We start from the raw sequence: 24523 nt of genomic DNA, 5'->3' as shown, positions 1-24523 counted from the left end.
TTTTTTTATTCATTTATGCATGTCTTTGGAATTGTATGATTACAATATTGTTATTATTATACTGACACAAATAACGCCATAAAATACACGAAGACAACAATTTAATCAAACTTATAACATAACTATTAAAGAAAACAACAACAAAAACACAATAGTAAGATTTTGTTCATTGAATAAAAAATTGAAAGGGAAAAAAACGTACCAGATAAAAGTGTGTCGGTGAGAGTGAAGAGGGTTAGTCTATGAAAAAGAGATGGCTTAAGAAGAAAATGGGAGACGCATTAGTCTATGAGCGAAAGAAGAGTGAGAAAATGGATCGAGAGAACAAAGAACAAATGAGCCAAAAGCTTACACCCTTAAGAATAAGGGATGGTGATGATGGAGGATATATAATGTATTTTATAATATATATATTAAAAATAATATTTATTATTTTTATGATTAATTAATTAAAAAATAATATAATTTAATATATAATTTTGTAAAATAATATAAAAATATTATATAGGTATTATTTTTAAATAAAGAAAAATTATTCAATTATATATTTTATTAAATAAATAAATTATTTTGTATTTATTAAAAGGTAAAATTATCCAATTAAAAATAAATAGATATAATTTTTAGAATTTTTTAAAATTTTTAAAATTTTATCTCATTTTATAAGTAATTCTTACGTAGATAATTATTTTAATTCATAAAACGATTACTTGGAGGTTAAAACGGTAAAAATGTATGTAGATTAAAATGAAGAATCTCTTTTATAATTACTAGCGGAAACACAGGCGATTTAGCGCCTGTGCATCCGATTTTTTTTATTATTACTATATTGTATATTATTGTGTGTATTCATATATTTTAAATATCAAATATCATTAAGTAAAAAGAAGATAAAAACATTTTCGCTCATCATTTATGAGTTTTAACCTACTATTTTAATATTTAAGTTGCAGTAAAAAATATATTAAACAAATTTAAATTTATAACACAATAAACATAACCAATTTTGATTTGTTGTTACTAACATAAAACTAAAAAAGAAAAATATAATAATGAAAAGAAGAAAAAAAATGAATAATAAGATAAGAAACTCTATAACAAACCTTAAAAAAATATTTATTTTCCAATTTCTTTCCTCTTCTATGCAAGAATGTTCAGAAAGCATTCATCCTCCCATGTCCACGTCAACAATAACGCTTTGTACCTTAAAGAAATTAAGTCATCATTCTTGTGCATCACTAATTTTGATTTGTTGTTACAAACATAAAACTAAAAAAAAGAAATATAATAATGAAAAGAAAAAAAAGAAGAAGAATAAGATGAGAAACTCCATAACAAACCTTAAGAAAATATTTATTTTCTAACCCCTTTCAAGAATGTCATATTCAGAACGCATTCATCCTCTCCGTCGATGCCCACATCAACAATAGTATCAAGATAACTCTGTACCTGTGCAGTATTCCGCCTTCGGTGTACGAAAATGAAAATAAAAATGAGTAATATTAACAATTAAACAAAAAAAAAGAAAACTCATTATCTTTTTATCTAATGAAAGCGATATGAACAGAAGAGATAAAATGAGAAAGAGGGAGGAGAGAAAAATGATAATAAAAATTCCAAATATAAATTCAAATTGAAAAAAAAGTGTGAGTGAAAACTGAAGAAATAAAGATATATTTCAAAAAACTAAATTCAAAATTGTTTTATGTTAATAACTCTATCCTGATAACTGTTTTAATATTTACAAAATTACAAAATAACTAAAAATAATATATAAAAAACAGTTATGGAAGCATAGATGTACATAAGAAACGTGGGAATCCCCATTATATATAAGTATAGATAAAATTATAAAATTATAAAATTATAAATAGGGATGGCAAAGCGGGGCGGGCGGGCCGGCCCGCAGCCCGCAGGTAAAAAACGCGGGGCGGGATGACCTTTTCAACCCGCTAACCCGCATTAGCCCGCCCCGCATTAGCCCGCAACCCACGCGGGCCAGTTGCGGGGCGGGGCGGGCTGACCCGCAAACCCGCAAGAAAAAAATATTGACACTTAGTAGCAGCAGGCCAACCTAAACTGGGTCATGCCAATTAAATCAATTTCAAACACGATAAAGGAGCAAGACACCAGTTAGAGAAGGAGAAGTAAGCAGAGGGTATTTTAGAAGTTACCCATGACCAAGCCAAAAATTATCTTATTTTTATTGTATTATTTTTATGAAAAATTAATTAATTAATTGTCATTGTTTTAATATATGCAGATGACGGGGAAGATTATAATTATGAAAAAATGGATAAAGGTTCTACTAAGGTGGCATCCAATGTTATTGAAATGGAAGAATGTCAATAATGTTTATGAATTAATGTTTATGTTTAATGTTTTGGAATTAGGTATTTTTAATGTTTTGGAAGTGGAAGAATAGTGATATTTGATATTTATCTTAATGTTTTGATGTTTGACTATATTTGAAAAGGAAGGAAAAAAAAATAGGTTTGATAATAACAAATATATAAGTTTAATTTAACAATTTTTTAATAACAAAATGTAAAAAAATAAATATTTAATTTTCTAAAAAAAAGAACGCGGGTTGGCCCGCAAACCTGCGGGCCAGCTCTTATGCGGGGCGGGTTGGGAATTCTAGCCCGCAATAACTTTGCGGGGCGGGCCAACCCGTCCCGCATTTTTGCGGGCCAAGCGCGGGGCGGGCTGGCCCGCTTTGCCATCCCTAATTATAAAATTATAAAATTATAAAATTATAAAATTTATTATTCTTAATATATTAATATTTCATAATTTATAAAATTAAATTATATTATTGAATTACACACACAAAAAAAAAAATTTAATATCTTCATTTAAAATATCTTTTTATATATATACTTCTATAAACTAAATCATACCATCAAACAACTAAATTAGTCATAATATTTTTTAATGTTTCAAAATAATACAACACTGTAAGAAATTTAACTAAAAGCACAAGTAAACACTTCTAACATCTAAACTAAAAAACACTTTTAAAGGATAACAACAAAGGTGTGAAGATCAAAACCCTACTGCACCTACACTGGTTAAGTCTCTCTCCATAAACACCACGTTTCCATTTCCCTCCCTCTCTCTATACATTCCAAAGAGAGAGAAGAAGAAGAAGAAATTCAATGGCAGCAACCACAGAGATTGAGAAGAACAGTATAGAAGAGGAAGCGGAACAAGTGGTGAATCCATGGGAGGTTTCTTCAAAAGGAAAAATCGATTACGACAAACTCATTGACCGTTTCGGTTGCCAGAAGCTCGACGATGCTCTCATTTCGCGTATCGAACGCCTCACCTCGCGCACTCCTCACGTCTTCCTACGACGCCGCGTTTTCTTCGCCCACCGGTACCTCCATTTCCTTCATTCACTCCGTTCATTTTATTAAACGGTGATTTGAGAGTGTCGTTTCTGTGTTGCAGCGATGTCGCCGAGATTCTGGATGCGTACGAGAGAGGCGATAAGTTTTACTTGTACACCGGACGCGGGCCTTCCTCCGAAGCGTTGCACTTGGGACATTTGATTCCCTTCATGTTCACTAAGTGAGTGAGTTGGAGTGTCTCCATTTTCTTTTTTCGAGAATTTAAAATGAATTTTGATTTAAATTTGTAGATCTAGTGTGTTGCAGCCTTTTGTGATTACAAGTGGATTTTAGAGAGGGAGCAGAGTTCAGAATTTAGTACCTGAATTGTTTGACGCTGTTGGCTTCTTTCTAGGACTAATTTGTGCAGTTTTATAGTGTTTTATTTATTTTTTAAAATATATAGTTGATGAAAAATTGTGAATCTAATATGTTGTTTTTGGTCTCAGTAAATTTTTATTTTGTTCAAATTTGGTCAACACTAGTTACTTGTTTCTTGGATGGTAAATTGTGTATATTTACTCCATTTCGCTTTTTGAAATGGAAACTTAATGGGAATTTGTAATTGGGGTGTGTTAATTATCTAGTCACAAGCAAATTATGCAATTGTGTATGTTGGATGTTACAAGCAGTGCTTGTTCTGGTCTCCAAAAGTTTCGATTGATTTAAATCGGTTTCTGTTTATTTAAATAGGTTAACACTAGTGGCCTTTGTTTAGAACTGAGTAGTATATATGTACTCCATTTCATTTTTTAAAATAAAAATTTGATGAAAAATCATAAACTTGGGAAGTGATTTATCAAATCACGACTTTATTATTATTGAAAGAGTGTGGATTCAATGCGTATAACCTCAATGTGTAGGCAATTTCTGTGTTAGTGTACTTTGTATTGATGTAGTGATTTTCATAAATGATAGGTTAAGAGAGTTTTACCATGATAATTGATTGAAATTAGATGCTTAAGTTTAGGGTCAAGCTTGAAAATGAAGGTGAGTCTCACAATTCTTGTGATTGCTGGGGATGTTTGTTGACGTGGTGGAAAATGGTATGTAGGTATTTGCAAGATGTGTTTAAGGTTCCTCTGGTTATACAGCTCACTGATGATGAAAAGTTCTTCTGGAAAAATCTTACTGTAGAGGAGTGCCGAAGACTTGCAAGGGAGAATGCAAAGGACATCATTGCTTGTGGTTTTGACATTTCAAAGACGTTCATCTTCTCTGATTTTAATTATGTTGGCGGGTGAGTTATAAATGCAGTTTTTCCCTGATATATGCAGATTTATTAAATCATGGATTAGTTTAAGTTTAAGGGATTTTATTGAGAATGTTTAGCTATACATTATTAAAATTAGTTGAATCTTAGGCATGCTTTTCTCTTATTCAGCAAAAAGTTCTCCAGTTCATCCAGAACATTGTACAGAATTTTTTTTTCGAGATGAAGTTTTCTCATAAAAATTTGAAGTTCAACAAACAAATGTGCACTTTTAATGTTTTTGGGTCTTGCTCATTAAAAAATAATGAATAACTGTTAAAATTAATTAGGGGCTTTTTATTACACATCATAATTAAAAAAGAATATACTGAGTAAATATTTTTTGTTATGAAATATAATGTCGCAGGAGAAATTTCCCGAACTCTTTTACTGTTTTACTGTGAACTATTCTACACAAAGCAAATCTTCTGTCATCTGAGGATAATTTTCCTTTTCAGTTCCTTCTACAAGAACATGTGTGAGGTTGCAACACGTGTAACTTATAACCAGGCTGTTGGCATCTTTGGGTTTGCTGGGGAAGATCATATTGGAAAAGTTAGTTTTCCTCCTGTGCAGGTATGGTCCATTTCTTCTCTTTACAGAATGATTCCTGCCTTTACTTTTTGGTTACTGTAGTCAGGCATGCAATAGTGGCACTATTCATATTTTGTTCAAATAGGTTCGTGAAAGTTTGTTCTTTACAAGTTATTTGTATGATGGAACTATAACATATTTTTAAACTATTGACAATGGAACTTTAACATATTTTTGAACAATTGTTGACAATGGAACTTGAAATCATGATAAAGAAACTATATATATTCCTCATGCTTTGTGTAAGTTTGCCTTTTCTAGTTATAATTGGATCCATTTAATTTAATTATAGTACATATTTGAATTTTTTACATGGTGATGACTGCATGTGCTTCTTTTGTATGTGTAGGCAGTTCCATCATTTCCCAGTTCATTTCCTCACCTATTTTCTGGAAAAGAGAATCTCCGCTGTTTAATTCCTTGTGCAATTGACCAGGTCAGTTGGACATCAATGCTTTTACATTCTAGTTGATTTGGTTGAATATTAATGTGTATGGCAATGGCCAGATCTGATTACTATGTATCTGTAAATGTATTCTTGTCCAAATTCTCTTCATTCCTATAAATATTTAAAGAAAAATGTCATAAAAAGGATCTGTTACAACTTAAAGCATTTAAAATTTCTCAAATGCATGTGAACATCATGGTCTATTATTTTCTTTCTAGCATTCATCTTATTCTTGGTAATAGTTTTTTTTATAACATATTCAGGATCCATATTTTAGAATGACACGTGATGTTGCTCCTCGAATGGGTTTCAACAAGCCAGCCTTGATTGAATCAATATTCTTCCCTGCATTACAGGTATTCTTATGTTGCAAAACATGCTACTTTATCAAATTGGTTCAGAGAGCTACTGATATTCATCATTCTGCTAACCTAATTAAACTCTTAATTCTCTCCACTCAATTTTGTTTTATTTTATTATTAACCGTGTTTCACAAAAGCATAAGCTGTTGGGTTAAGTATAATGCTGCCAAAAGCATTCTTGGCCACCTTTTACAATGCACATTCTCTGGTTGAGAGGAGGCATCATTGCCACCAGCAGCTGCAGGCAGAGGTGGGTTTGACATCTGACTGTCAAACTACAATTTGAGAATAGTGTGTGAAAAACAGAGAGCATCTTATCATGTTAAAAAGAAACATAAAAAACAGAGCTTTATAGGACTAGAAGAATGTGAAAAACTGAGATAAAAAAGATGTGAAGTGAAGAATAAGAAAAAGATCTGAGGCGGAGTTAATCATGAAGAACGGTGAGGATGTGCATGCAGAGGATGCACAAGCACAACAGGTACATGTTGGTGGAGCATTCTCCGGAAATATACCTCTGTGCAGACAATGTACAACCCATTGTGTTGAGGTTGCAAGTTAGAATAGAATTTTGGGTTGTTACCTATTGCACAGTCAGTTATGACGAGTTCTCAACTGCAAGTTTATTTAGTTTGTGCCCATGGGATGCCAACCTCAGTCGCCCACTATCCTGCAAAAGCCCATAATAAATACCTTATTACGAACAAACTCAAAATATAATATTATGTTAATTATAAATTTTATGAAATATAATTTCTTAACACTCCATCCCACATCTTGATCTCTGTACATTGTCAACAAAGAGGTATTTTTGGACCGTTAGGCTTTGTCAAGACGTACCTACTATGCTTGTGCATCTTTGCATGCACATTCTCATCACTTCATGACTGGCATTACTAGGTCAGGCAACAGGTCTTTAGCGTCCATTGGATCGAGAACCACTATCATTTTTCCTAATCACGCAATTTGCACATAAAAGAAATGCAAGCATATTAGGAAAAACATTCTAGATAGCTCAATGCAGATTATTAAATTAAAACATTAACAATATATAGACTTATAGGATAATTTTCCAGATTACTTAAACAGTGTTCGGATAGCCCTATTCAAAACCTTCTATCTATTTTTCTAATTCCAGATTAATCTGGAATGTACTCCCAGATTGAGCAATCTGGAGTGTCCCTCAACAAATCACAATGCACAAAATCTTATCTCTTCCATGTTGATGGGGGTGGCACTATTGGACCAAAATAAACTATAGTGGTCAGCAGGGTTCATGCATATGGCACAAGCTTGGATACAATGTGTATGGAGGTGTAGACAGCAAAGAGAATAGGGTTTATTTAGTTTTGTATTTAGGCAAAGGGGTGTTTTGGTCTTTGCACGCATTCCATGGGCGGTATGAAGGAGCCTAAATTTAGTTGTGGATGTTGAGTCATTTGGAGTTCAAAACCCCAAAACTATCTAAAAACTTAACATGTGCTAACACAAAAAGAGACATTGCTCCCACAATTTCCCATGGTGTCTTTGTTCATGAACGAGTGTGGAGAGGGGAGCCAGAACAATATACTCATATAATTCTGCATGTTGGGTTGGGATGTGAATGTGATTCTGTCAACCATGATCTCACATCTTTAAAATATATATGTTTGCAGGGGGAAACAGGAAAAATGTCTGCCAGTGATCCCAATTCTGCCATATATGTGACTGATTCCGCAAAAGATATAAAGAACAAGGTGTGCTACTGAAATTACTCTCTTTAAAGCTTTATTTTTCTGTTGCTTACCTACAAGTCTTGTAGATTTATTTGTTCATTGTGACAAAAATTGGGAGTAGATTCTTCTTTCTTTAATTGCTTGTTTTGTTGAGGAATCTTGGGTGACATGGTAAATCTACTTGTTGACATTGGTGTCTGTGTAATGTGTATAATTTTCAAAAAAAATATTGAATGGTTTTCTTTCTCTTTCCCCTGGAAAGTATTCATTCCAATTTATTACCATATACTAGATTTCATTTGTAAATCTTGCTTCCTGTTTGGTTTGAGTACTGTTTTCTTATTTTGTTTATTTGTTTGTGCAAATAGTTACAAATTACCGTCTTGTTTTTACTTTATCTTTGTTTTCAAAGATTTGTATAGGAAACACTGGAAATCTAGAAGTCTTTGAAAGCACGAAACTATAAAAACAAGGTGGTATTTTTGTAATTATTTGTAAAATAAGAAATAAAAACAGTTCATTTTCTAAATGCAAGTAGGCCCTAATATTTTGCACACGTCACCCTAATATTCTCTGTTTTTTCTAAGCAACATCTGTCTCGTTTTTTCTACCTTCATTTGGTTATTTTCACCAATATTGTACGTGTGGCTCTCTTCAGGTAAACAAGCATGCATTTTCGGGTGGGCAAGATTCTATTGAGAAGCATAGGCAATTGGGGGCAAATCTTGAGGTAACAGAGTTCTTGTGGGTTCATAAATAATGCAGTTTACATGTAATGGATGTATAAACGTCCATCGTTCATTTAACGTCCATCACTCCGTCTTTACCTCCTGTTACAGTCCTAGAATTTTGACGATTTGTAACATGATTCAGGTAGATATACCAATCAAATACCTATCTTTTTTCTTAGAAGATGATGCTGAACTTGAGCACATTAAGAAGGTCTGATTTCTATCTTTTTTTCCCCAATTTGTTAAATAATACAAATAGCAGAATGAGGCTTTCCTTGATTTTTTCCCCCTAACTTGTTCTGTTATGCTCTTGTAGGAATATGGAGAAGGGCGCATGCTAACTGGTGAGGTAAAGCAACGGCTAGTTCAAGTCTTGACTGAAGTAGTGGAGAGACATCGTAGGGCTCGGGCTTCTGTGACTGAAGAGGTATGCATTCAACAATAATAGATGTTATTGCGTAGATGACTATGCTATAAGAGTGAAATAATAGTACAGGAAAAATAAGTTGACATTTCGATTGTTAATTACATAATCTTGAGTATTGCCGAAACCAATTATTAACCTGGGTCAGAGGAAAGTCTCGGGTGGAATATTGATAGAACACCTGAAACTGGTTACTCTGAGATAGATTTTGTTTACTGAAAAACTGCCTCCATTCAACAAATTAATATCTATATGTGCGTGTGTGTCTCTACACATAATAGAAAAATTAGCATCTATTAGTGCTCAAAACATGATGGCACATGGTCAATCTGCACACTACATGTTTGGAAGCAGTTGTTCAATCAAGCTTGTTTTACGAAAACATGTTTGGCTGTGTTCATGTTTATGGTGCAAAACTTACATATTCTCTTTTTCCATGATTCTTTCAGATGGTGGATGCATTTATGGCTGTCAGACCACTTCCCCACATGTTTGACTGAAGTCATCCTACTTTTGTTTGCCCAAATATTGCTGAGATCCTCTTGATAACAAGATCTTTATTTATTTTTTCCTCAGCATGAAAAATGGTTTTTTATACTACGATTTTGTTGCATAGACTTGCTATCATCAAAATTTGTACCCATTTTTAGTACCATCTGATAATTAAAATGGAAAGGAACTTCGTTCCTTTGAAGTGTAAGGTTCGTGTTATGTTAAAGGAAAAAAAAATGAATTAGCATTGGAAGACCTCTGCCATCACAGTGAGATTGCAGTTTAATTAGGCTCGGGTTGCTTAACGTATGATTGAAGTTCTATAAAATGCTATAGTGGATTATGTAATTGACATTATCTTGTCAGTTACAATTGCAAGACGATTGATAAGTGCTTTTGAATTTAGAGTCAAATGAAAAAAATTAGTACAGTTTTATGCTTATGATCTATAAACCAGTAACAAAAATGTGTAAATGTCTTAGTATAACTTTTTGATTCACAGTATCTGGATTCAAATTTAAGTGAAAGATTGTTATGATTTATGGATTTATTTAAGTACTCCGAGTTAATTTTATAATGATTTTGTTCTTTAAACATTTTATTTAATTGTAATCCTATTTTCCTTCATTCTTTTATTCTTGTATCAAGGCTCAATAAAGAATAATTGGAGATTTTTCTAATTGAGACTGGTAAAATTAAATAATGTTAACTGATTATTTTAATTGGATGAATTTAATTATTATTTTTTTGTATTTAAGTCCAGTAGTGTTTATTTTGATACCTTTATTTTATGTAACTAAAAAGATGCATATAAGTTAATCTTCCACAAACGACTAAGTTTGAAAAAATAAAAATATTTTCGAAACCAATTCTGACAGTTGCATGCATTCTATTTAGGACCACAGTACCCATCAAGCATAACAATGAAGTGCCAACTATAATAAAAATTAGACTGTTTCTTCCTACTTCATATATGTTCTTCTGCTACCTTATATAAAACATAAAAATACAGTTTTATTCTTCTTATACCATCACTCCAGATTACATAATTCGGAAGTTATTCTCAAATTCGAAAATAACTTATATAAAACATAAAAATACAGTTTTATTCTTCTTATACCATCACTCCAGATTACATAATTCGGAAGTTATTCTCAAATTCGAAAATAACTTATGAATTATGTAATCCGAACACGTATTTGAAAAAAAAGTTTTCGAATTATATAATTTGGAAGCTAATCTCATATTAGAAAAGATTTATGGACTAAAACCTAATCATTCATCTGAAAAAGACTTTCAGTTTATATAATGTGGAAGCTAATTATGAATTTGGAAAAAGATTTATGGATTATGTAATCCAAAATATTATTGGGAGACATTTTTTGAAAATAAGAAAATTGTGTGGGTGCTAGAAGAATGGAATTGAAGGAAGAATCCGTCTAAAAATTAAGTACTACAAATTAAATTGCACACAGCAATTAAAGCCCTTACCCACTGCTGGCCATCGTTGTATTCTATCAAAATCAAATCTTAAATTGCATATGCTAAAAAATATTTATCAAAATATTTAATAAAATTTTGTTTAGAAAGAACATTATACAATATGATCAAATCTAAACTGTAAACCTTGTCCTATTTAATCTCCTTTTCTTTTATTTCAATTTACAAAAAAAATTACTCAACCTGGTAAGGCAATATGACTAAACAGTTGAATACTTTGAAGACCTTTTTTTTATATACAAAATCTGTAGCTATTAGGTGGAGGCCTAAGAATCATCTTATATATGTAAGAATACATCTAAACATAGTGAAATAGATCACTTCACCCAGAGAGTTTAGCTACAAATCCAGCGTCACCATGTTCAGGTATTTCTTTTACCATCTTCCTTTCTTCCTCCACCTCTGTAGGTGTGTAGGAAAAGTCTAAATTATAGTGCAATCCTGAATTCGAAAATTTATTTTAAATTATAAAATTCATAAATGTAATTATAAATGGTACAATTTGGAATACATTTACTAATTCTATTTCTGAATTATACAACTACACAATTTGAAATTTGAAATTTTTAAAATATATTTCAAATTAGTCACATGTTTTACCCTATGGGTAAGAGTTGATGCATGGTATCATGAATGAAGAAGAATCTAACAATCATTGATGTTTTACTAAAACCATACTGACTCCACAGTCCTACACTCAAATCTTAATTGAATCTAAGATGGTTGAAGAATTCCATTGTTCAAAACAGAAAATAGAATGACCAAATTAGGCTAAATTTCTAATTAAAAACACATTAACAAAAATCAGCTACTAACCAAGTCATCTGACAAATTTCGATTCAGCTAAAGAAGCTAACAGATGCAGCACAATAAAAACAGTTCATACATTTGTGTGTGTTTTTTCTATTCATTCATACTTTAGTGTGCGAATGAAGGAGACTAAAGCCCAAAAAAAGGAAAATTACATTTTGCAGAGCTTAGAGTGAAAACTCTCACCAAATTACATTATGCAGAGCTAAGAGTGAAAACTTTCATACCAAATTACATTATGACAGAAGTCAAGTTATTAGGAGGAGGACAATCGTAAACTATCAAACCAAATTTGCACACTTGTTTGCCACTTTGAAAACATGCATGATTTTTACTTACCAATTATGTTGAAGCATTCCCCAGTAAGTTCCTCCCTTTAATGCTTACTATACACACAATTCAAGCTTACCAAAACCCAAGGACCAAGCCAACTAATCCATTCAGCATAACCCAGAATTTAGCCACATATGGTGAAGTAAAACCCAAATTTTCCATTAAGCCACCACAACCTGCCACACTCTTATTATGAGTCTAGCTAGCAGCATTAGTATTCTGATATACTACTAATAGTACTTCTATTATATATACCTACCAACAAGTTCCTTAGTACAATGAAGAGTTTCTCTCAGTTCTCAGTTTCTATATGATAGCACAGTTTCATTAAAAAGATAGGATTTGACTAGATTTAAGAGACCTAAACCACCTCATTCTGTAGCTTTCATATTAGTATCCCCAACTAAGTCCACTACATTGCTTAGGTTTCTTATTGGTATCCCCTCAACTAACCAAATGTCACTTTGGTTGAGTCCTCCATTCATTCTATATAACTTCCTTGAAGCTTCTGAATCTCAGTCAAGTAACGTTTGGGATTAGGCATTGGTATACGCATGAAAGCAAGTTCTATGTTTGTTATGACTTAAATGCTTCACAACAAGTGTACTCTTTACAGTCTTTGTTAGAAATATGATCTGAAAGTACGAAACATATTGAAGTTTATCATCACTTTGGTAGAGAGAAAGTCATATATGGGAAAATATCTATTTTGTCATTATTTACTTTATTAGCTCGAGAAACCAAATTGACTGATATGTTTCAGGGTCTTATACTGATAATGTTTGTAACAAACTTGTCTCAAATGATACATATGTTCAATGTTAGAGATATCATTTGATTATATTAAACAGGGAGATATGATATGATTTGATAGATATCTTACCAAATATTTCGCATTATTGATATTGATTTTGTTTCTTATCATTGTATCTCTTCTTCATTATAAATAAGAATACTTATGTATGTATACAACACATGGAATTCATCATTTTCCTTCAGGGTTTCTGTCTTCTCAACATGGTACAAGAGCAATACCATCCTTCATGACCTATTTTGTCACTAGTCCTTTCAACATTCATCCTTTCAAATCATATCTCTTAACAGTCTTATTCTTCTCTAAAACATTTCTCTGGATTGAATGAAGTTGGCCTTTCTGTAGTTGCCATAATAGATCCCAAATGAAACTGAGGCCAATCTGTCCAGCATTTGGTTAGTACATGATAGACAATAATAATTCTCTTTGTTTGAATATATTGAGAGGATTTAGAACTTTACTTCGGACCGGCGCCGTCAACCTTTCATGTTTCAGTACCATTAAGGAAAAACAAGGGCAATATTTTGAAACAAAATGAAGATCCAGAATATGATATAAACCTGTACCAAGCCATTGTCATGGCCAGAGATTCCTAAAGCAAAGAAAGGAAAACTCAATAGTCCACTGCAAACAGACATGTAGAAGCTAGATAAGGAAATAGAGCTTCAAAAGAAGAACCCATTATCCAGGACTCGGAAGTGGGACTCACAAAGCATAGGGAAAAGCGGAAAAGTGCTGGCAGGTATTGGAGGCTCAATGTTCTTATGGATCATGGTAGAGAAAATTATTAGAGACAATATTCATCAGAAACTCAGTAAGAGCAATTTGCCTGGTCAAAGCAGATGACTTTTTCCTTTGGGTTGGAGTGTCTTATAAGGAACAGTTAAGATTGATGCCCGCTGCAACTGATGCACCAATGGCTAGCTTTAAGCACGAAGGCAATTTGTGATACTACGGAGAAAGAAATTCACAGGAAGTATAAACAAAGAAGAAATGTGATGATTCCATATTTGAGGACTGAGACATCAAACCTTTGTTATGTATTTATCTAGGATCAGGCCAAGAACAACGTTGCACAAGGAACTGATAGAGCTATTAGAGAAGAAACAGAGTTTGAAGATAACCTATTTGCAAACAAAGAACACAAGCAAGAAGAAAAGGAAAAGGAGCTGAAATAACATCAAATAACAGTATAGAGTACAGAAGATAACTTCTTGTATTGGAGGAAGAAAACTCAACTGAACAAGAACATGAAAAGCTATAAATCAGTGAATGTAATTGGCATCATGATATTCCCCCCCTCCCCCAATATTCAAGTAACAAAAACTGAGTAAGATAAAGACATTTGCAGGAATCATGGCAAAGGGAACATGGAGAAATGGAATTGAAGAAAGTTGTGAAATTATGAACAGATATCTGAAGATTTGTTTTACACTTTTACAATATTGACTGATGCTGGATGATTGAATGAAAACTTTCTTTTGAAGGAAATAAAATTGAGGGAATAGGTGTGTAGAATATATGCATTATATTATTCAATTTGCTTACAAGGTTATTTAACTGTCAAATATGGGATAGCAGCTTGTTTTTACAGCAAAAAGGCAGTTTCTCTACTAATCATTTTTGCCTTGTGCTAGATATCTGAAAGTTATTGTAAAAAAGCCATTCCACTTTCTAAATAATCATGCCCCAGGTTTCAAGTTCTTTATTCGTGTTTTTATGAAATAATGAAATTCATCTCATTTAATTAAATGTCATAAAAACATTTTGGTACTTAATGGGAATGAATCCCGTCATATATGAGAAGTCATGTTTAAATCTTAGAACTATTATTCTTGTAATTTCCTACATTCAAGACTGTTTAATTCTACTAGTATGTCAGTTAAAAGACACCATATAGAACCTTCAATTATACAAGAACCAAGGAATCTACCATATACATTTCTACTCCACCAAAAATCTATTATATCACTTTAGGTTACAATGAGATCATGGATCACAAGAACAGACATTTTCTTTTGGGGTGAGGGAGTGAAACTGTTGAAAAAGTAATTTATGTATACACCATAAATTTTATACTTACATATGTGCAATAGACATAACAGCCTTTTTTTTCCAGTCTCAGTGTAGCATGCAATGTATGGGTCGATAAATGATTCGTAGGCCTATTAATGATTTTCATATCCAGGGATGTTGAAGTAATTTCTTTCGATTCTTACTTTTCACCATGATGCTACATATCTTACAGTTTCCTGGTAATCAGGTTAACTCCTATATCCTTCATTCATGCAAGAGCAGATGCCTCCTCTGAACTGGTGCAATTGTTCAGCATCCCTTACAGAAATCTCTCTGCGAACCTCCCTAGAGATAAATTTGATAATGTTGTGGCAATTTTGGCACATGTACAGGTTCTTTGTCACCCAAATAGGCACCCCAGGGCCAGAATTAATAAGTCCAAAGACAATGGCCAGTCTTTCACTGTGCCCACAAAATATGTCAGCCTTAGAAGCTTCCATTATGTCCATCTGACTGTTTTCTGGCCCTTCAACACCAGCTTCCTTCATCTTCTTATAAAACCGCTCCAAAAGAGCATTTATTTCCATTATTTGAGGGTGAAAGTTATCACCACTGAGGAAAGCATGCACTGTGCCCTTAACCTCCACCCAGCTGCATCCAGGATCTACTATTAGCCCATTCTGTCTCATTGTTTTTCTTACTTCAGCAACCTTGTCCCATTTACCATTGTCAGCATAAAGATTGGAGAGAAGAATGTAGTATCCAACACTTGTTGTATCGTATTGAAAGATATTCTCTGCAGCAAGCTCTCCAAGTTCAACATGATGGTGAATCCTACATGCATTTAATAAAGCTCCCCAAATTGCTGCGTCTGGTTTCAGTGGCATTTTCTGTATGTATTCATAAGCTTCCTCCAATTTCCCAGAACGGCCAAGTAAATCAACCACACATGCATAGTGTTTCAGATTTGGTGTGATAGAGTACTTATACTTCATGCTGTTAAAGTATTCTAAGCCTTCGGCTACCATACCTGATCGGCTGCAAGCACATAATATGGAGATAAATGTTATTTCATCAGGTTTAATGTTTGATTCTACCATTCTCTGAAAAACCTCAGAAGCAAGTGCTCCTTTTCCATGCTCAGCATATCCTGTAAGCAAAATGTTCCATGCAGTAACATCATGATCAACTGAGAAAAATTGTTTCCACGCATATCCCATTCTTCCACACCTTACATACATGTCCAAAATTGCATTGGGCATAAAACCATCAAAACTTACTCCAGTTCTCAAAGCATGGGCATGAATCTCTTTTCCACATGTCAAAGCTCCTATTCTAGCACATGCAGACAGAATACAAACTAAAGTAACAGAGTTTGGCTTCAGTCTAAGAATCATGTCCCTGAAGTAAAATAAAGCTTCAAAACACCGGTTGTTGATCCGAAGACCAAGGATGATTGATGTCCACGATACAATGTTCTTGTCAAGAGTAGAGTGGAAAACCTCCAAAGCCTTGTCAATGAATTTACACTTGGCATACATGTCAATGAGTGTGTTTCCAACTATCGGATGAGAGATGAGCCCTGTCTGTTTGGCCGTCTCATGAAGGTCTGTCCCCATGTCTAAATTGCATATACAAGAACAAGCAGAGAGTGCAGTGGCTATGGTGATTTCATCTGGCATGATACCTTCTGCTTCCATCATTTTATATGTCTCAAGTGCTTTCTGAGGCATCAAACAATTCTCGTAACCTGATATCATTGCAGTCCATGACACCACATCTCTACATTCTGTTCGAGAGAAAACAGTTTCAGCTTCCTGAATATGTCCAACAGATGAGTACATCTGAATTAAGGAATTATGAACTGAAGGGTCTCTCCCGAACCCCATTCTAAGAACATAACCATGAATCTCCCTCCCCAATCTCTCATCACCCAGAAGCTCACATGCAGTAATCACACTGGTCATGGTCATCAAATCTGGATCAACAGGATATTCAATCATCATCACAAACAATCTCAATCCCTGCAAACACTCCCCGTTTTCAAAATACCCTGAAATCATGGCATTCCACGAAATCCTATCTCTATTAGACATTTTGTCGAACACCAACCTAGCAGTACTGACATCCCCACATTTCACATACATAGTTATCAATGCATTAAGCACATCCACATCTGACTCAAACCCGTTTCTTACAACATGCACATGAATCTCTCTACCCCTCATCAAGTTAGGCATGCCACCACAAGTCCTCAAAACGCAAGGGAAAGTGTAAACATCAGGCCTCTCACCAACCCACAACATTCTATGATAAAGGTCCAGAGCCTCATCAAAGAAGCCAGCTTTAGCATACCCACCAATCAAAACATTCCAAGAGAACAAATTCCTTTTCTCCATTCTCCCAAAAACATACCAAGCATCCACCAAGTTCCCAAACCTCACAAACATACTCAAAAGCGCATTCCCCAGTTGAAGGCTCAAAAGGGTCATGGACATGGAAACATAGGAATAAACACGGGACCCTTCCTTCCTTGCTCCCTTCCACTCACATAGTCGTACCAAGGCAACGTAAGTATCATCTTCAACGAGAATTCGAAGCTGGTGCATGGAGTCTAAGTAGCTCATGCAACGGTCCAAGTTCCCAAGAAGGCACAGTTGGGAAATATCAGAGTTTGCATCGTGGCTGTGGTGGTTGCTGAGGGAGGTAGTGGCAGCGGCAGAACTTGAAACAGAAACATGTTTAACTTTTCTAAGAGGGGGATGAAGGGTGTGCAGGTTGTGCGTAAAAGTGAAAGCTTTGAGGTTGCAGTTGGTGGAAGTAGGAGAAGGAAGAAGGGGATTATCCCTTTGAGCATGAAGTTGGGAGGGTTTAGCAAACGCCGCCATTTGGGAGTTACAGAACATGAATGAGGGTTTATGGTTAAAACCAAACTCAACACAACACGACAATGTCAAATTCTGCTGTGTCGTGTTGCAGTATTACCATTGCCATTGCCATTACCATTACCATTGTCAACCATAACCACCGTCTTATCCATAACATGTTCTGCTAAGAGAAAACATTCTTTAACAACTCTCTTTATTATAATATTTTTAATTAAAAATTAATTTAATAGATTGTCAAGATAATGTTTTAATTATAAAAATATATATTAACAACTTCCACACAGTTTATATCTCTATTTCTTTTAGTTTTTTTTTTTTACGTATAATGATAAAAATATCATTTTTTCATATATCATGAATCACAAATTAAATATTGAAAGAGGTTGTAAATATATTATTATTGTTTTAATTATATGTTACATCATATTACAACTTAAATAATAAATAATTTTTTATTAAAATATGAATTTTATATTAAAAAAATTAAATAATTTTAAAATTACATTGAAATATATCATAGTTGTAAATCTATGTCAACTATGTAGTTATCAATATTTTGTTATACGAAAATGTTTTATTAACACTCTTTACCATTAACATATAGTTGACACCGTTTGCGTGGAAGTAATTGACGATGTGACAATGGGGTTTATGGTAATTGTCCTGGTAGTGATGTGACAATAAGGACAATGCAGATATGTTAAGAAATAGGTGTAATAGTGATTCGCACGTACCGAATACGACAACGTCGTCACAACCAACTGATGTAAGTAAACATATTTGTTTGTCCTTGCCAAATTGCATAGTGTCATCGTCACTCCCTGGTTTTTCCTTTCGTTTGTGAAGCTCTTAAACTGATGGACTTAGTAAACGTCTTCGTTGTGCCAAATAAGAAAAAACCCCCTGGTTGTTCCTTCCGTATGTGAAGCTCTTAAACTAATGGTGGTTTCGTGGGGTTTAGGGTTTAGTAGAGGAAGCCGATGTAAGCCATGTTTTTCAAATTCGAAGGCATTGGAATATTACATCGGTTTGTAGAAGAGACCGATGTAATGTAATGCATCTTTTTCAAATTCGAAGGCGTTGAAATATTACATCGGTTTTGTAGAAGAGGCAGATGTAATGTAATGCATCTTTTTCAAATTCGAAGGCCTTAGAATATTACATCGATTTGTAGAAGAGGTCGATGTAATGTAATGCATCTTTTTCAAATTCGAAGGCGTTGGAATATTACATCGATTTGTAAAAGAGGTCGATGTAATGTAATGTATGTTTTTCAAATTCGAAGGCGTTGGAATATTACATCGGTTTGTAGAAGAGGTCGATGTAATGTAATGCATCTTTTTCGAATTTGAAGGCGTTGGAATATTACATCGGTTTGTAGAAGAGGACGATGTAATGTAATGCATCATTTAAAATTTGAAGGCGTTGGAATATTACATTGGTTTGTAGAAGAAACCAATGTAATACATGTATTTGAAACTGAGGGCAGTTTAGTTGTGTTGTTATATTAGATCAGTTTGTAAGGGAAATCGGTGTAAAAATTCATTTATATGAGGGTAGAATGGTAACTTTAGGGTTTGAGCGTGGGTTTTGGTTTTTACTTTGTTGTGGAAGAGGGAGAATTTGGAGGCAAAGGGTTTACTAAGAGCATTATTGTCGGAGGTGGGAGGGACAAAGAAGAACCATAGCGCTAGAGGGAGGGACAAAGAACCGCAAAAGTTTGAATCAAAGCACATAAGAAACATTCGTAACGTTGTCGACTTGGTAGAGGGAGGGAGAAATAACGGTACTGTTGTTGGAGGGAGGGTGAAAGAACCCTAAAAGGTGTCATTTCTTGTCTACGGCGTTCGACATGAGGTAAACGTAAATGTCTTTGTCTATTGACAAAGTAATGAAGTGTTTTTTTTTTGCAATGTATGGTTTTTGGAACTTGGGTGTCCACTTTTCATTTTACAATGCATGGGCTGGCCGTAGTTAGTGATTTTTGGAACTTGGGGGTCCACTTTTCATTTTATAATGCATGGCCTAGCATTATATTGTGTTTATGTGTGCATTGTGTGCGTGTGTGTTAATGAATGATGGGATTGTGGGTTGAATTACCCTGAAACAGATTGCACCCCCTTAGTTTTGTGAATAGGTAACTAGTTTTGTGAACTTGGGTGACCGGTTTTTCATTTTGAGTGCATGGACTGACCTTCGGTAGGGGTGTGGCCTTGTGCTGTGTTGTATTGTGCATTGTGTGCATGTGTGTTCATGAATGATGGGATTGTGGGTTGGATTACCCCGAAACAGATTGCAACCCCTTAGTTTTGTGAATAGGTAACCAATTTTGTGAACTTGGGTGACCGGTTTTCATTTTGAGTACATGGGCTGCCCTTTGGTAGGGGTCCGGGCTTGTGCTGTGTTGTATTGTGCATTGTGTGCATGTGTGCTCATGAATGATGGGATTGTGGGTTGGATTACCCTAAAACAGATTGCACACCCCTAGTTTTGTGAATAGGTAACCAATTTTGTGAACTTGGGTGACTGATTTTCATTTTCAGTGCATGGGTTGCCTTTCGGTAGGGGCTGGCCTTTTGTTGTGTTGTATTGTGCATTGTGTGCGTGTGTGTTCATGAATGATGGGATTGTGAGTTGGATTACCCTAAAAAAGATTGCACCCCCTTAGTTTTGTGAATAGGTAACCAATTTTGTGAACTTTGGTGACCGGTTTTCATTTTGAGTGCATAGGCTGCCCTTCGGTAGGGGCGTGACCTTGTGTTGTGTTTATGTGTGCATTGTGTGCGTTTGTGTTCATGAATGATGGGATTGTGGGTTGGATTACCATAAAACAGATTGCACCCCCTTAGTTTTGTGAATAGGTAACCAGTTTTGTGAACTTGGGTGACTGGTTTTCATTTTGAATGCATGGGCTGCCCTTCGGTAGGGGTCTGGCCTTGTGCTGTATTGTATTGTGTATTGTGTGCGTGTGTATTTGATGGAAGAGTGCCTTCATCCTTAGAGTTTTGTTGGTGGAAATGGCGAAAGCTCAATGGAGGTCTACGGTCAAGGCTCTCCTAGGAGATGTTGATGCCTTGGAGGTGCATGTTAGGTAGGAAATGAGAGTGGTGAGGCCATCTCTCTCTTTGGTAGAATGGAATTCGAAGATCAATAGTCTAACCTTGATAGGTTTTTGACAAGTAGTGATATTGGCTCAAATTTGGCAGCAATTCACTATTATATTAATCTTGTGAAAACATAAGCCAAGCCACTCCTTATATAGAAAGTGAGGGTTGATTTACATCAAAGCAAAAGGAGGGAAATTCAAACTACACTACTTCGAAATTGGCACCTAAAATGGAAGCACATGGAAGGCATGTTCAAGGATCTAGAACGTGCACTCCTAATGGGCTTGCCTTGGACCGACCTAGGTTTAATTAGAAGTTTAAGAAACCCTAATTAAACCTAGGTTGGTATTTTAGGTACCAATTCATTTTAACAAAAATTACAAATGAAATTTCCTATGCTAATTTTGACAAGAATTTAAATGCTACTCTACACTAGAGTCTATGGCGTCTTGAACATGTATAAGAAGGTTTCTCTACCATCAGTAGCAGTATTCCAATCTTCTTGAAGCTTTTTAGCCATGGCTCTAATGGTTGGCCCAATTTTACACTTTGGTGGGCTTGCATTCGAGTTGATGAATGATGGGATTGTGGGTTGGATTACCATAAAAAAGATTGCACCCCCTTAGTTTTGTGAATAGGTAACCAATTTTGTGAACTTGGGTGACCAGTTTTCATTTTGAGTGCATGGGCTGCCCTTCGGTAGGGGCGTGGCCTTGTGTTGTGTTGTATTGTGCATTGTGTGCGTGTGTGTTCATGATTTATGGGATTGTGGGTTCCATTACCCTGAATCAGATTGCACCCCCTTAGTTTTCTGAATAGGTAACCAGTTTTTTGAATTTGGGTCCTTTGTGCAGCGCCTTAATTTTGTGTTTGGTTCCAGGTTGGACATCAGAAGAAATTCAAGTGATGTCCGTGAATCGGACTGTGAGGAGCAGGTTTTAGTCAATATTTATTTCACTCTATTCAGTCCATTTGTTTACCCTTTTATTTTGGTTGTCTTAAATTGTTTTTTTGTTGTGGTTAGTGTATTTAGGTTGCAGTGCGACACTTTTGTAGAACAAAGTATTTACGGGTTATCAATACCATGATAAGGGAGGAACAAAAAAGTTGTATTGAAGCAACCCCTTTTGCGTGGTTGTTGTCGTTGAGAAAGACAGTGAAAATGAGTAACACTTTGTTGCGAGAGCTATGTTTGAGATGGGTTGAGAGGAGGGGTGGTTTTTTTTATTTGATATGTATTTGTTCCATTTACATTGTTAGATGTGTGTGTCAGTTTGGATTTGAGGGTTGCTGGACAGAACATTGAGTTGTGTAACGAAGATAACGATTGTCATACTAGCACCATATTTCGTAGTAGAAATGTTAGTGTTTGCATTATCTATGATGAACTAATGAAACGATTGAATGGTTCTAACGAATTAGTGTTGATAAATTTTGTAGGTTATACTTTTGTTAAGTTTGTCAGAGTTTCTTTTGCCAAATAAAACGGGGACAATATTTTCAGGGTTGTTTAAGATAGTTGATAACATTGAGTGTATTCATCATTACGATTGGGGTCGTGTAGTTTATGACTATCTGGTTATTAGTTTGTGTTGTGCTTCGACGTCGATTACCAGCACAGGACATTCAAACTATTTATGCATTGTTGGCTGTGTTTACTTGTTGCAGGTATAGAAAGTATCATATTTTATATTAAGTAGAACCATTGTATTATAATGAATGTTTGTGGTAATCAATATTTTGTCGTTAATTTGAAATGATTTAGATATGGGCATTGGAGCACGTGTTAATCGCAAAGATGAAAAGCTAAAGTAGGAGTGGCACGTTCCCCCGAATTTTGTTTTGGAAGGATGTCAAATTTTCTCACAGTACACTTGGTTATGCTCTGAACAAAAATTTAGTGAGTTCATTTTTCATTTTAAGCCTATATAATATGTTGCATTTTTTGTGTTGGTTTCTTTGAAGTCCTTATGATGTTCAAGAAAAGGTTATTGTTGAGGTCGATTTGACAAAGGAAGACCTTTGTCAAGAAGTTGTGGAAGAGGTGTTGAAAGAACCCTCCACTCGAAAAAAGGTGAACATGAAAAAAATGCGTGAAATAGCACAAATTCTTAAAGAAAACGAGGCCTTCAGTCGCGCACTTGATCATCAAGTGGCAGTCATTGGTACGCTAGAGAAAGTTGTTAGTCATTTGGAAGAAGTGTTAGCGGAGAGACAAAAATGGCAAAAAGGTGATGTATCTAATATGTACAATGAAAATCATGTTGATGATGAGTGTGCAATCATTGAACCAATTTCAGTGGATTATTCGCATGTGAAGTTCGGTTACGAAGAACAAAAATGCTACAATGATATGGAAGGTTCATCGTTTGCGGTGAAGGAAAGAAGTAATATGTACACACGAAGGGAGAATGATCCTAGACAACGGTTTAAAAGTCGTGCATTAAAAAACACCTTGGACTACTTATTAGTCGAAAAGACAAAAACATGCTTAATGGCATATGTCAGCTTAATTACATCATTTTAGTAGTAATTCCAGAGTACAATAGAAGAATAGGTAAGTAATCATAATTAATTGTCATTGTTGTTGTTACTGGATATGGGCATCAATTATTTTCGTCATTGAACATGGCCATTAATTTTGGATCTGCATAGATATAAAAACACAAGTAAGTTTGTGTTATGGGTAGGTGTTCATGTTTGATAATGACATGAGAGAATGATTTATGCACATATTACTGGTGTTGGCCTTTCCTCATTCGGTGTACCAATGTCATGTTTGAATACCTGAATGTATTTTACAAGTACCAAGTTATTTCAAATTGTTGTTAATAGTATTGTGAAGTTTTATGATTAGTACAGTTTACCTTCACTATGTTGTTTATTGTGATGTTCATATAGTGTTGGATGTCGTTTAGACTGAAAACCGCGACCTGTTATTGTAGAAAGTAGTTAATAAATTTTTATTTATTTTGAACAAAAAAACTTGCACATGTAATTGAAAATAACCTTTTTCAAGATTAAGACATCAAATTTCATTATCTTGCAAGACTTTGTGATGAACACTGGCTTTACAAATTTCGGTTGGATCCTGCATTTCCATTTCTTCATTAAGATGTATAGTATTTGTAATATTTTAAGGTTTATATACATGTATAGTTTCTAACCTTGATAGTTATTGTCATGTCTCCTAGGTCGTTCGGTTGACAGGCTTTGACAATACAACTTATCAATGACAATACTTGTGTACTTTTCAAGGAGTTCTACGTTGAAAGTCGATCAATGTTGAGGGATAACATAAAAAGATCTCACTATTTTTGCGTTATAAATTAATTTATTCTCACCATGAAATTGAATAAATTGTTCTGCTCAACGCCACAGATTGGTATTGAAATCACATTCATGGTTTGAGTAAGTAATTTCGTTCATAAATTATTGTGTGTTCTGTGGTTGTGTTGAATTCCGATTTAGTATAACAGCTTGAACATTGCAAGTCGGTCCTGGAATTAAGTGTGTGGTTATGTCTGTGTTGCAACGTTGTACAAAGGCAGCAAGATCGCTGGTGTCAATATCAAGTTCCTCCCAGGATTCCATTCTTTCCACCTTTCATTGTGTAATACAAAATAAGATAAAATAACAATT

At 34.5% G+C, this 24523-nt stretch overlaps 2 protein-coding genes across 2 annotated transcripts; one reads left to right on the top strand and one right to left on the bottom strand.

The window, feature by feature from the left end:
- The first annotated feature begins 2991 nt into the window (after positions 1-2991).
- Positions 2992-9666, top strand: LOC137818709 (Nucleotidylyl transferase superfamily protein). The gene is made up of 11 exons (XM_068622279.1): positions 2992-3382; positions 3457-3576; positions 4450-4635; positions 5106-5223; positions 5591-5677; positions 5953-6045; positions 7707-7787; positions 8425-8496; positions 8640-8708; positions 8814-8924; positions 9371-9666. Exons 1-11 carry the CDS (start codon positions 3162-3164, stop codon positions 9419-9421), a joined length of 1209 nt encoding a protein of 402 aa, XP_068478380.1. The 5' UTR covers positions 2992-3161; the 3' UTR covers positions 9422-9666.
- Positions 9667-14779: 5113 nt separating this feature from the next.
- On the bottom strand, positions 14780-17921 carry ECB2 (Tetratricopeptide repeat (TPR)-like superfamily protein). The gene has a single exon (XM_068623076.2). It carries the CDS (start codon positions 17790-17792, stop codon positions 15135-15137), a length of 2658 nt encoding a protein of 885 aa, XP_068479177.1. The 5' UTR covers positions 17793-17921; the 3' UTR covers positions 14780-15134.
- Between the last annotated feature and the right edge of the window lie 6602 nt (positions 17922-24523).

Source organism: Phaseolus vulgaris, chromosome 10 (assembly GCF_051622355.1).
Source record: "Phaseolus vulgaris cultivar YP4 chromosome 10, ASM5162235v1, whole genome shotgun sequence".
NCBI lineage: Eukaryota > Viridiplantae > Streptophyta > Magnoliopsida > Fabales > Fabaceae > Phaseolus > Phaseolus vulgaris.
The sequence above is the reverse complement of the archived record's forward strand: the minus strand, read 5'-3'. Positions and strand labels throughout refer to the sequence as shown.

Coding starts and splice junctions, on each gene's coding strand:
- LOC137818709 (XM_068622279.1), top strand. CDS start 3,162: ATGGCAGCAACCACAGAGATTGAGAAGAACAGTATAGAAGAGGAAGCG. Junction 7,788..8,424: donor CAAAAGATATAAAGAACAAG/GTGTGCTACTGA, acceptor GGCTCTCTTCAG/GTAAACAAGCATGCATTTTC. Junction 8,497..8,639: donor AATTGGGGGCAAATCTTGAG/GTAACAGAGTTC, acceptor AACATGATTCAG/GTAGATATACCAATCAAATA.
- ECB2 (XM_068623076.2), bottom strand. CDS start 17,792: ATGTTCTGTAACTCCCAAATGGCGGCGTTTGCTAAACCCTCCCAACTT.